Source organism: Toxorhynchites rutilus, chromosome 1 (assembly GCF_029784135.1).
Source record: "Toxorhynchites rutilus septentrionalis strain SRP chromosome 1, ASM2978413v1, whole genome shotgun sequence".
Lineage (NCBI taxonomy): Eukaryota > Metazoa > Arthropoda > Insecta > Diptera > Culicidae > Toxorhynchites > Toxorhynchites rutilus.
Window position 1 is genome coordinate 67,824,816 of NC_073744.1, and position 14,244 is coordinate 67,839,059.

Below are 14,244 nucleotides of genomic sequence, written 5' to 3' on the forward strand. Positions count from 1 at the left end.
TTTACTTTTGGAGTTAGGCTCCCACTTTATTCACTTGTTGAAATAGAACTGACTTCACAATGATTATCCCTATCTTTTATATTGAATGAAATGGTTTACAATATTTTATCTAATCCTAATCCAGCATATTTCCTGGGAACGATCTGGGTGGTGTGATGTGTTGATGTTATCGGGAACGTTCCGGATGACGTGATCGTTGATGTGGCGTGAAAATGTTCATGTTTATCGATCGTTCGGTGGCTGATCGATATTTTTTTTCCAATTTGTTTTTATTTTTTTATTAGGCTCATTTAGCAATTCAGCTGTAACAGAGCCGAATTTATCGTGTACATTTTGACGTGGGACTACGTCTAACCGGAGTATATGGGGGCGAAATGAAAACCGAAACACGAAAAATGAAAGATTTCGAATGCTTATAACTCGAACATGTCTTAATAGATCGGAAATATGTTTGCATCAATTGATATGAAAATATTTCTACGCGTCTATCACACTTAATAAAATGTTATTTTTAATGAGATAAACAATTGAATAACTGTAAAATGTCAAGCGTTATCTAAACGCCCTAACTGCTAAGTTTTGATTGGCCCGATTTATGGTTTCCCCAACACGAACTTCAAAATCAATGTACCTGTGGGAATCGGCTTTGCAAATATACATGCAAGTAGGGGGTGTTTTTATTCCCTCTGAGCTGTGTTTCCCTAACACGGACTTCAAAATCAATGTGCTTGAAAGAATCCGCTTTGCAAATAAATATATGCAAACTGTAGGTTTGTATCCGCTTGTCTTTGTGCAGACCGGAATATGTTCCCCTAAAACGTATTTCTAAACTGAGAGACCTGGGAAAATCGTCTATATAGAGGTGAATGAACTTTCGCGGTTCGATAACTACGTAAGCATGAGAGATGCAATACTTTCAGAGGGGAATGTAAAATACAATGATCGTTTGACAATTCTTCTGTTCCCATATTTTGGTGGTCCTAGGCGAATATCAAACGTAAAAGGACGGTCATCAAGTTTACTTGTGACGAAGAACATAATCTATTACAATGCATGAATTGATCTTACATGGCAACTGTTTAAACATTTTACTTACAAAACAAATATGTTGAATTTAATTGAATTTAAAAATTGTTTCATTCAATCGATAATTTAATCAATACAATACAAATGCTTACTAAGACAATAGTAGTCCTACGTCAACCTTGCGGTTATATCATCGATATAACCCACCTATAACTGCGGTCTCTATCCCCCGCACAAAAAAAGATTTGTCTGTATTCAAAATATTTTATACCAAATAAATGGAAAGTATCGTCAAGTGGCATTTGTACATTCAATTTTGCGTTTGACTGTAACAATCCCGTTCGTATCTCCTACATTCTGCCCAAAATCTGTCACTGAAAAACACACCGTCCAATTTTTTGCCACATGCGGAACTTGGAAACAATAACAATAAATATTTTCGCAATTTGGGTTTTAAAAATCATCTTTTCATTAGCGACACTGTATTATGAAATTTTCATTTTTGATAGTCGGGAACTTCGCAAAATCATGCGGGAAAACGGTCGGGAAAAATAAGAGAATTCAAAAAATAGAATCTGAGTAGCCACTCTTTACTTCCGAACAGCAGTTTTACACAGCGATGGAAAGGATGTAGTCAATTTCAAGACCATGAAACTATCCAACTTCCCCAAAAAATACCTGGTACTTCAGGCCATCTGCACCTGCGGTTGGAAAAGGGATATTTTTATTACCCCGGGAACATCAACCAGGACTTATTGATCAAGGAATGCCTGGGGAAATATCCGCTACCTTTCTTCAACAAAACACAACAAACCCGTTTTGTTTTGGCTGGATTTGACAGCCTACCATTGAGGAAAGAAGACAATGGAATGGTGATAAATGTTCCAACACCCTAGAACACCGCCTAATAGACAGATATTGGGAGGAATTTGAAGAAGGTGCAAAAAACAATGGAAAAAATCATTCTACACGCATATACCTACAAAATATGTGGTGAAAGTTTATTCAATGCACACTCAAAAGAAATACAGTAGAACCCCTAATATCCGCGAGCGGATGATCCGCGGTGCGGTTTATCCGCGAAAGCGAGTTCCATAGTAACTCTATGAACCTATCCTAAATTTGAGTGGTAGGTTTTTGTTCTTCTGTTTTCATTATTTGACTAGAGGTGTACACGACCTTACTGATGGATAGTTCAATGATTCCTGTATTAATAAAAAATTTTTTTTCATATTGAAATATCTTTTTATTTTGTGTTTGCACCTCATTTTTAGTCATTTGTTGTGTTATCCGCGATTTTCGTGATCCGCGGTGAGCTAGCCCAACTATTGCGCGGATAATCGGGGTTCCACTGTACATCAAATATTTGTGAGGTAAACAAGGAGAATTTCATTGTGATATTTTCACGTTCATTCAAAAATGTTTTTTTTACGAAAGTTATGTATTCGGTAAAATATAAATATTCATATATTGGTAAATAGTAAATATGGTAACATCGTGGCATACATTGCATCCGGCAATTCACATTAAATCTGTTTGAGTAACCAAAGCTTGAATGTTGAAAGAACAGTTTAGACACTAAACAAAGGAAATGTTTTCCGTATTTAATTTTCAGAACAAATTCACATCACATGTGATATAGCTATAAAAAAGAATTATCACTATTCCTTTCTTACGTCTATTTGAAATTTTGCAATCATATTTACAAAATGATTCAGTATCAGTTCATGTTTCTTAATTAATGCTTATGATCCATGTTTCACGAACGTATATTTATGACTTTCAATGTGCCCCTAAGCATATGTCTTATTTGTCTAATCTTAATAATACAGTTATATATGTTTCGAACAAGGCTTTGCCTTGGTCAGGACTAGCAAACTACATTTACAGCGGTGCGATATGGTGCAGAAAATATGAAGTTGCCTGATCATTTTGAGTCCGACTTAGTATTTCGCGTTTGCATTGCAAAATAAATTATCGTGGCGCCCATATTCGTCCCGCCCCATTTAGCACAATCGGAAATCTGAAAAAGAAAGATATGATGTTCGTTTCATTGTGAATTACGTGTGAAAATTGCCTTTCTAGTCATATTTCTGTCTAATTTCTTACTGTGTTTTTTAGTTTCAATCACTTTGTAGAAAAATCACATGAGACATGATTATATCTATGATAGTCAACTGTCTAAAATAAATATCCTTTGTTACGTAAGTATTTCAAATTCTGTCGATTTGTTTTGATTCCGTGTATATTCAATGGAAAGAAATCAAGATAAATATACATGTCCACTGACTGAAACAACATCTCCGAATCAAGGCGCCTAGAAGTATATACTAAGGTGGGCCAACTTGCTAAAGCCATCTTGGAAGTCTACACTTAGAAAATCCCCGGTCGAAAACTACCAAATACATTTGGTAATGAAAAATTTGTAGAATGTACAAATTTTTTGTACATATTGTCAACAAACCCGCATCCCTACCAGAGATTAGTATATTTTACTCGATAACATTAGTAAGCTTGGATATTGTCATATCTGAAAACTGGTGAGAAAAGCGCGTATTAACCATTTCCATTGTTCCCATGAGTCAATACGGAGGTATAATAAGGATATAATTCTGATACGTGCATTTTCGGCGAGAAAATGTAGCCGATATTGGGCTTCCGAATCATGATTCTGCTTGACATGTGTTTATTAGTACGGTCGAAAATGACTATAGATTGGTAGTATTTACCAAAAAATTCGTTATATTTACTAATATTTCTCTCAGTGTACTGTGTTTTGTTTGTAAACAAAACACAATACGCTATTGCCGAAGCTCGCTCGTGATCAGTCTGTCTCTTTCACGCTACAAGCAAATAATTCCCCTTCTACTTTCTTCCGTGCTGTTTTCATATACCGCTCCCCTAACCAACTTAGTGACGAAACGGCCTCACCTAGTACCATGGACCCGTCTTGCTCCGAATATGTACTGATTGACTTTATGTTTTGATGAAATAGTGTGGCTTTTCTGTTTTTGTCTAGGGGTGTAATGATGAATATTCTCTCTAACAATGTGGCGTTCTTCCGCTTTTGGTGTCAGGTGCCGTACAAGAAATAATTACCATTCACAACCGATAAGCTCAATGCACTCTGATAAGGACAATGGCGTTGTTATTTGATCCCCCTGAAAGCTATGGCCAGTCTGAGTACTGACTTCCCTCAATCCAATAAAAAAAAAGTGTCACTTATCTTATCGAATGTCCGACTCATTGACTTCATTATCACCGTAGCGCACGGTAGATTGGCAGTTTATAATGAAAGGATTGAAACCGTGCACAAATTATAATGCGCCAATTTTGTTTTATCTGGGTGTGTCTATAGGGGAATGTTGTGTTCTCTGACAAGTGAACATCTGGATAGTTATTCTAAGTATTGCTCTTGTTAATGTCGTTGAACCGCCACCTCTCCCACAAATAGTTGTTTTGAACAGAAAAAAAATATAAAAACCTTTGTTCAAAAGTAGGGCTGCGCTCCGTTCAGTGCATCTTCGAACCGTTTCAACAGTACACTTACTTGTCGCTTCCTGTTGTCCTGAGGCCGATCGCCATAACGACAAAACTCAGCGAAATGTTGACTATTGTGAAAGGGCATTTTCGTTTTGGTGGCATATTTAACCTGCAAACATTCGCTATACATATTAATATGATCCAATACATGTATTGAAGGTAAGGCATAACTAACCTGCGCCAAAATATCTTTCTCGCTGTGTGCTTTTTTGGATTTGTCATACAGATTGTTGATCCGGATTCGGTAGCCCTGCTTCCACAGCTGATCGAGCGAGGTGTTGTAAATCTTCAATCGCCTATTGCTGTCGGACAGTTTGACGGAGAAGATCTTGATGTTTTCGGCTGTGGGTTTCATCGCTGTGTTAGATGACGAGAGAGAGAGAAAAGAAAATTGGAACATTATATATTTTCTCTCGAAGTTAACCAAATTGTCTATTGAAACATTAATGATTATAATTTCTTACATGTTGGTAAACACTAGAGATGTGCCATCCGCTCATGAGCTGTTCCGAAGAATCGACTCTTTGAAGTGAGTTGACGCGGAACAGCTCGCAAAAAAAATCAAACAGCTCTTCAGCTCACTTTGATGATGATGAAGGAGTGAAAAGAGCTGTAGAATTGAAGAGAGTGTGTGAGCTGTAAGATTCAAATGAACTGACCGTCTCTCGCTCTTCGTGTTAAGACATCAGTTTAGTTTCATTTGTCCCTCGTCTTTTCAACTGTTATATTCGCGTTGACGGCATTGAGCTTTGTTTACCAGTTTAGGGGGCGCCAAAAATAATAATTGGCTCTCAGGCAGAATGAACACGTTTTTAAAATTCAAATTATTAATGAAAATTAACTTCTGTGTATCAAATGAGTATTCTATTTCAATGAAAAACACTTTGTTTGCAGGCGGTGCAAAAATCTCATAAGATTTTTTTTTTTTGAAGAAAACTTTCTATTGTAATGTAAAGCCTCAGTAAAAATGTCGGAAATGTTGTACTCGCCGAGTCTGTTGTAAATAATAGTCTGGAATACGTGTTTCAAGTAATTAATAATATGGTGTGAAAAATTTCATTTGAATTTTAACATTTTCAAACTGGCTTCGTGGCTATCGAGTTTGGGACCCAAATTGAAAGTCGGCACTGACAACTGAGCTGAAGAGCTGTTCATAAAGAACAGCTCATTTAGATGAGCTGATATGATCAGAGCTGTTCATCATGATGAGCTGATTTGCACACCTCTAGTAAACACTATTGAAGCAGATTCTAAACACAAGAAAATCAATACTATCGATTAAAGTGCGATTCACATACAACATACACGTCACGTTCACGTCAATGATTCTACCATGCAATTCTCATGAAAACATTCACATACACCAGCAACGTAACGACCCGTCAGCATACGTTCAACGAAAACGACCGGCAGGGTTTGTAGAAAAGAATAATTGACGGAGACGGACGGCTCGTTTGGTTTTTGTCTGGGCTTTGTGTCTCGGCTTTTGTTTTGATTTGGTTATACAGTAATTTACATCTACATCGACATTAAGCTAAATGAACAGATCTGTGATGCAACACGTTTAATTAGACATTTTTACCTCTAGTTGGACATTTTTGTAAACATTGAGTTCGGGGCCCAAATTATGGCCCCACATTGAAAGTCGCCACCAGTCGCAAATGTCCAAATACTGGTCAAAACCGACTCCAATGCGACACTGAGTGGTGCCTCAGCATATCGCTTTATAAGTAACTTACTGTACTTTTTATGCCAACATATCTCTTAGCTCCAAATTTCGGAGTGAAAATCATTCGCGACTAGTTGAAAGAATTATTCTATTTATTATTATTATTGCATAAGGGTTGGACTACGGGGTTTAAGCATTTAAATAATTGAATTCAATGATTCTCATTGAATTTTTCAAAATTTAGAACTGATTCTAGGCATGCTGTTTTGAAAGAGGGCATTGCAATTTAAAATTGTTGTAGGTGGCGACACCATGAATAAAATTAAATAAATCATTCGTTTGGCATTTGACGTGACGGTGCTGGTGGAAGCATTGACTGCATGTGTGAATTGGTGGAGACGTTGACGGAACGTAGACGTTCTTCTCCGTAACGTGCTATGTGAATCGCACATAATTCGTTTAGCGATTTTGAGTGTTGTCAAGTAAATTCTGATATCTGGCATCCGTGACGGAGAGAGTTTACTGTCATTATTTTTCTTGTAAGCGTGGGATAGTTTTAATCAAGACGGGTCTATGGTACTAGGTGAGGCCGTTTCGTCACTAAGTTGGGTAGGGGAGCGGTATATGAAAGCAGTACGGAAGAAAGCAGAAGAGGAATTATTTGCTTGTAGCGTGAAAGAGACAGACTGATCAGGAGCGAGCTTCGGCACTAGCGTATTGTGTTTTGTTTACAAACAAAACACAGTAGACTTCCAAGATGGCTGAAGAGTGGTTTTAGCAAGTTGGCCCACCTTAGGATATACTTCTACACGCCTTGGTTTTAATCAAGACGGGTCTATGGTACTAGGTGAGGCCGTTTCGTCACTAAGTTGGTTAGGAGAGCGGTATATGAAAACAGTACGGAAGAAAGCAGAAGGGGAATTATTTCCTTGAAGCGTGAAAGAGACAGACTGATCAGCGAGACAGCAAGCGAGCTTCGGCACCAAGGCGCGTAGAAGTATATCCTAAGGTGGGCCAACTTGCTAAAACCACTCTTCAGCCATCTTGGAAGTCTACTGTGTTTTGTTTGTAAACGAAACACAATACGCTTGTGCCCAAGCTCGCTCGTGATCAGTCTGTCTCTTTAACACTTCAAGGAAAAAATTCCCCTTCTGCTTTCTTCCGTACTGTTTTCATATACCGCTCCCCTAACCAACTTAGTGACGAAACGGCCTCACCTAGTACCATAGACCCGTCTTGGTTTTAATTACAAGGCTAGTAGTTTGGTTAGTCTGAGAGAGATGTTATTCTCATTTAATATTTTTTAAACACTAGAAGCTCGTAACATTTTGAATTTCGAAAATTTGACATTGGCAGTCATTTGTTTTTTCGTCAGGCTTGCCATTCAATCGCAAAATTATTATGCTTGTAAAACGCTTGGAAATTGTCCAAACTTCTTCGAAAAGTAAATAAGTAAGAGAGCTATTTCTACAAAATACTGAAAGAATTTTGGAAACAATGACACATGGCCGAACTGAGTAGAAGTTTCAAAAAATTGGTCATTTCTCGAAAAGCGTGTTGGCTTTCCGAGGTGGAATTCGAATGCTGCCTATTTATCTAAAACGTCAACGTTATTCCCGAGTTTCCCATTACGTTCACTATAAAAGAAGTCCCGTAACAGTTCTTTGACTCGATTGAATAGAAAGAACTGGGAGACATATCGGTAGCGCATATGATTCGATGTCTGTCGGAAATGCTAAACACAGAAGATTCATAATCTTTCCATTAACTCACGGTAAAGACAAATAAAGCTAAGCCATGAGCATAGCTTGAATTTTTTACTTAAAATGAAAATATATTTTTTGATTTAGAATCATTTGCTAATCGCTTTACACTTGCTCGATATCTGGATTGCGTGTTGTACATATAAACTTCGCTACCGATTTTTGTGTGACCCTACATCCCTTAAACGGTGGGAGGGCAAAAATGCGTTGAAGAGCATGGTCACTGTTTGAGGAAGTGATTGGTTTCCGAAAGTACGAGTGTAGAATGACATTGGTGGGTAGGATCTTCTCCTCGCCGGATAAAGTTCAAAGTTATTTGTAGAAAAAAGGGTTGATCAAAGACAGAGTTACTCAGTCTTATTCTCATTTACGGCCGTATCTGACCTTAGTTCAAAAGATTCTATTCGAACATTTCCGCAGAACTTGCACTTCGTTCGAAACTATTGTTTCGCACCCTCGGTGTAAAAAGCACTCTTGGCCAAGCAGCAGGAGCATAGGTAGGGTGCGGTGGGTAGTAGGTAGTAGGCTCTAAAAATCTCCATGAAATGCCGCAAGAGTCCCAACCTTGCTCTTGAAAGGCGAGTCGACGCCGCCTTAAGCGTCTAGCCCACACCGGTGCGTCAGTATTCCAGGAGGAGCGGCCCTAACAACGTCAGCTGGCATCCAGCGGCGGAATAAGCAATGCGGCTCCCGCCAGCTAAACCTAAGATGGCAGCCCCATCGCGGTATAGGGACCTTGCGACATATAGTGCAAAACAAAGGACAAGAGTTGGAACATGGGATATATTAACGTTAGCTCAGCAAGGAAAGCTGGCACAACTTGCCAGCGAGACACGACGCATGAAACTCGAAATCCTGGGGCTGAGCGAAGTCCGTTGGCCTAACATTGGAGAACACAAGCTTCCGTCGGGGCTACTATACTCTGGCATTCGAGGTGAAAAGGCTCCCCGTCACCGTGGAGTTGGTTTCCTGCTTATCGCTTAAGCACAAGCTGTGCTCATCAAGTGGGATCCTATGAACGAGAGGATCATCGTTGCCAGATTCAAAACACAGGATTCGCTCTTTCCCTATCGACCAGTGCATAGAGTCACGTGGGTCTCCCGTGATCGAAATACCGAAAATCAAATCGACCACATTTGCATCAGCCGAAAATGGAGACGGAGCCTTCTTGATGTTCGAGGAACGCAGCGCCGACACCGTGTCTGGTTGGCGAGATCCGCCTGCGCGTTGCACGGATCCAGCAACAGGTGGAGAGGCTAGAACGGCGATTCAACATACGCCGACTAGAAGATCCAGCTGTGAAGAGGTCGTTCGTTGAAGAGCTTGAGACTCGAGCAGAGGATTTTCCGAAAGATGGCAACGTATAAGAACAGTGCAATTGACCACGTACCGAATTGTGGGCTCTGGCAGCCTGTTACTATGGAGCATCTGAACGACTTCGAGCTGGCCGATGACGTTGCACCACTAGCACAAAGGCAATCCGATATTCAGAGTATGCTGAATGATCTTGCCGAACATTCCTCTGCCGCTGGTCTCAAAATCAACGTCAACAAGACCAAATCCCTGGATGTAAACGTGGACAATCGCCCCAACAACGTAGAAAGCTTTCAATATCTTGGCAGCCAGATAGCGTCGGATGATGGTACAAAGACGACATAGGTACACGGATCAAGAAGGCGATGGCTGCTTTTGCGAGTGTACGAAATGTGTGGAAATCTAACCAGATAAGTTTTCGCACCAAAATCTGAATCTTAAACTCGATCGTGAAACCGTGCTGCTGTATGCCAGCGAGACGGGGTGTGTATCAGCGGAGAACACATAGAAGCTGCAGGTGTTCGTCAACCAATGCCTGCGGTACATAATTCGTGTCTGGTGACCTCACAACGGGATCTCGAACGTCGAGCTCCATCGGCGGTGTCACCAGAAGCCGATATCAACTTGTGGCGACACAGCCTCAACAAGAAAATCAAAGATGTCGACGCGAATCTGTCTTCTGATGTCAAGGCTAATGCGAGTAGCCGCCCAGGATGGAGATCTATCACGTTGGCAAAATCAGGGTGATTCTCGTTTTCATTCGAATTCATACGAGCGACACTTTTTTCGAACGTTAAACTGTTGATGTAATCAAATTCGCTTAAACTTTTTTATACAATTAGAAACATGGAGCATGGATGGAACATGGATGTGAGATATTTTGGATAATCAAGTTATCAAACCGATGGCAATAATTACTTTTTTCGCACGATTCGAAAAATTTAATTGTCGCCGAGAATCGATTCGCTCGAACGAACAATTCTTCGTGTTTTAAACAAAAACCGGAATACAAATGAACCGAACGTACTTGATACGTAGCTGATCCGAATGGAAGCAAGAATAAAAGAAGTAAAAAACTAACAAACTGTAACTGTAAATTGTAAACTTGAAAACTAATTATATTGAGTATTTTGGTGAGTGTTGTTTGTATTATTGCCATATAAGATAAGGTTAATCATATTGAAATAATTCGATTTGAAATATTTCATCGCCTGTTGGTTCTGAACAATGAAAATTTTCTCAGTAATTCTTCTTAAAATGTTTCAATTTTACTTCAATATGTCACAGCATTGCGTATTACATAGTTCCTGACAATCAGTGAATTAGATGCATGCTTGTGAAGTTTGTGTGTGGTTACTTTCGGGCACAAACTTTGTGGTTTTTGAAATAAAGCATCAACCGCTGGAATTTTTCGAAAGCGTTGTAACACGAAGAAGAACTTCTGTGCAAACGACTACCAATTATATATTGTCGGTTGGCGGTCTTGCCAAAAACAGGAATATCCAAAAAGTTCGGATGTAAAAATCGACTTTCCATTGACCTGAAAGTTAGGTATTTGAAATACCTAACTCTTGACCCAATAAGTAATTGCCAGTCATTATTTTGATGGAAAAATCGGTATCCAAAAAGTGTACTAGCGGAACGGACTTAGAGCGTACATGAGCCGTAATTCTCGCTAGGATGTTTTGTACTCAACTTTCAAGAAAGAATACTATCTACTTGAACGACTCATATCTGCTTGAAGATTCTAGGCTGTCAGGTTTATTTTTCTATGCTGTTTTGCATGGGTTTTCAAAACGAAACAGTGTCCAAATCATTGAAGGAATATTTAATTTGGCGGGCCTTTTGTAGCTGTGGGTGAAAGCTTCGAAGTTTTGTTACAATCAGCACTATCATTGAAGACAGTCATGAGAAGGATGTCACTAAACCCCAGGGTTGTTTTGGGTAGTTTTTACTGAGCTGTGGGTACAGGGAAGTCCCAATTATAGTCTCCAATTTTGTTTCATTGCATATAATCGAAGCAAAAAAAAAATTTTATATGCAGTTTAGTTTTATTTATTTTTTAATATAAAAGAAGAATTAAATTTCTGATTCACCCCCTTAAAGTTAGAGAATAGCTTTCTTACATACATTACAAATTATATTTATAGGGTACCAGGTAGCTGATAGAGGATCTCATTTGATGAGAAAAATCCTTCTACGCATATGGTAGAATTTCCTTAAACTGACTTTAACCCAAAAAGTACGGTACATAGAACGACGATTCCATTTGATAGAAAATTGGGTATTGGATACGGCTGTGAAACATTTAAATACGTGAAATTAAACATTATTTTAAAAGTAAAAAAACGTAGAAGTTTGTGTGTGTTTCTCTCAAAACTGCACGAGACTTGATAACTTTGATGATTTTCGTACTGAAATTATTGCTTTTTGTTTCCGTTTTCCTACATTTGTTAACGTTAGTTCGATAGAGTGAAGCTTTTATTGTTATTATGAAACCTTTCTGAGTATACACTTTGACTTCCACCCCTTCGTCACTCCCCAGGGAATGCAGTACCCTATCGGCCTAATCTGATATTCAAATTATCTCATACACTGCATTCGTCGTGTTCGAGTGCAGAATCGTAAACAAGCCTCCAAACGCGTCCACGATCAAGGCGGTCACACACTATCTCTCTGTCTCATGGCCACGATTTTGTTTGCGTGTTGTTTGTTGTGGTTTCGCGTTATATTTAGAATCTGGTTTTCCCGGTGCAAGAATATTCTTGTTACAACTTTCACTTTCTGCAGTGCAGTACACGTTAGTCTGCGAAGGCAATTAAGAGCGTCGCGAGCAGACAATTATTATGTTGACCAAACAGTCATGTATAATTTGTAATCTAACAAACATATTGCGAAACGTACCGGCGTGAGCTTACTATGAGTAATTTGGTGAGAAATGATTGAACATTCCTCGCGGTCGACAATAGCATCATCCGGTATGGACCATGCAATATTGTGATTGAATTCAACAGTTTATGAGGTGCCTTTACCAAGACATACTGGTGGTTCGCCAGAGTCACTCACATTTCTTCGTTTCGATGGCCGTTACGCCGAACCAGCTCTCACCGGTTTCTGGATGGCGCAGTTCAACGACAAATCCAACCTCGATTACTGCACAGAATATGCGCTCTTCGGCTGAGTCAAACCATTTAGATTCGCGTAACTTCTGAACCGCCACTGAACTTCCAAACGAAGGACTTCGCCCGGAACTGCTCGACCCAGCGTTCCACCACTTACTGGAGACAAAATTTAAACTGTTCCGTCGAATCATTGTAACCATACTGTTATGAAAATTTCTCCGACACAGGCACTGCAAATATCTTGTTTTGCTTTTTTGTATAAATCACACCGCGGATAGCACTACTTTTTCACTCGAAATGTAAACTAAAGCAAACTGTTCTAGCCAGATGCCGTTCTGTGCAGCCGCAGAAACTGTTAACCAACTGAAACTTCTCTTTCTTTCGCGTATATGCAAAAATACGTGTGCATTACTTGCCTGCCCATCAAGCTCTGAACCGCTCGTTCGGCAAAAATATATGCAAGCGCCGGACCGAGAGCAGTCACGTAATCGCTACAGCGTAGCAGACTCGCGGTGACACCCTGGCGCGCGCGCATGTCCTCGCAGCAGCCCCCCATAGACGACAAACAGGGGGTAGAACGCGCGTTCGGCTTACACCACTTCATTCAAAAATCCGGCGCTGCCTTCGGATCGGCCCGCGTCTGTCGGTACGAGTTTCGTTGCTTATGTGTTAAACGTTGCACACTCGGAACGGAGCAAGATTTCAGCTATCTTGGAAATGTTTCTTCCAGCTTTGATAATTATATTAATCATTTGGTAATATTATCAATTAGCGGAAGATTGTGGTTTTGTTGGAGAATCAACGCGCTCAACGCTTCGAGTTGTTTATCGTTTGATGACTTTGGATGTAAATATCACCGGTGTTTTCTGAAGATACACCGGGTGATAAAATGTAATCGGATGACCCTGCTGCAATTCAATACTTTTGCTTCAATGTTCGAGAGTTCTAATATCAAGGTATATTCGCACTGAATCCCAGCGATGCCTCATTCATGCGTAGTACGATTTGAATAAATTTAGCAACTTTGGATAGCAAATGTCTCCAGGTATCTGTAAAAAATAGCCAAAAGTCAATAACAATAAATAGAAGAATTCACTCCTCGTTTGGTGGTCATCGGAGCAACATCGTTGCCGGCGAGCGTCGAATGAATTGTCTTTCTTAAGACTGGTGAAGGAGGAGTAATGAAGTAGAGTTTATCTCACCACAAGGGTTCTTCTCAGGGCTAGACACGAATGAACTGCAAACGTTTAAAGTCTCTATGAACCAAACAAGGAAGGAAGGAAGAAGAATTCATACGACGTGAAAATTTAATTGAACTCGGTGCTATTATGGATATAACGTCATTGTCTCATAACTTAAACTAGTAACACTTTCCGGGGAACTTTTCACTTGTGTTTTCAATATATAGAGAACTGTATTTATATCTATGAACATGCATTGTTTGATCTGACTCATGTCTTTTTGATATGTTAAACATCCTGTTGTCACAAACAAAATGTTCTGGACTAAACGCGTTTTTATTCGTTTTCAATACATAGAATTCTCGAAGCAAAACGACATTATTTATTTTTTATGGAAACCCAAGAGATTATGGACCCAGACACGATATGGAAGGCGATAAAGCAACATACCCACAATTTGACGGGAAGGGTTTCACGAGCAGGAAATTTCGGATCGTGCTGTTGATTGCAGAGAAGAATATGTCAGATTTTATCGAGAAGGAACCAACAGCGGAAGATCTGCGGTCTGTGGAATGGAAGCAAGAGGATACGAAGGCTCGGAACACAATCGTCAAATGCTTGGCAAA

At 39.6% G+C, this 14,244-nt stretch overlaps 1 protein-coding gene across 2 annotated transcripts; it reads right to left on the reverse strand.

The window, feature by feature from the left end:
- On the reverse strand, positions 1–12,904 carry LOC129774831 (uncharacterized). 2 transcript variants are annotated; one of them, XM_055778854.1, is made up of 4 exons: positions 12,382–12,904; positions 4,745–4,926; positions 4,511–4,678; positions 1–3,049 (listed from the first exon to the last, which is right to left on the reverse strand). In XM_055778854.1, the coding sequence occupies exons 1-3, from the start codon at positions 12,635–12,637 to the stop codon at positions 4,517–4,519; spliced, it is 600 nt and encodes a 199-aa protein (XP_055634829.1). In that variant the 5' UTR covers positions 12,638–12,904; the 3' UTR covers positions 1–3,049; positions 4,511–4,516. The 2 variants fall into 2 exon arrangements, with proteins under 2 accessions (XP_055634829.1, XP_055634820.1); XM_055778845.1 differs by having other exon boundaries at positions 4,577–4,678; positions 12,382–12,884.
- Between the last annotated feature and the right edge of the window lie 1,340 nt (positions 12,905–14,244).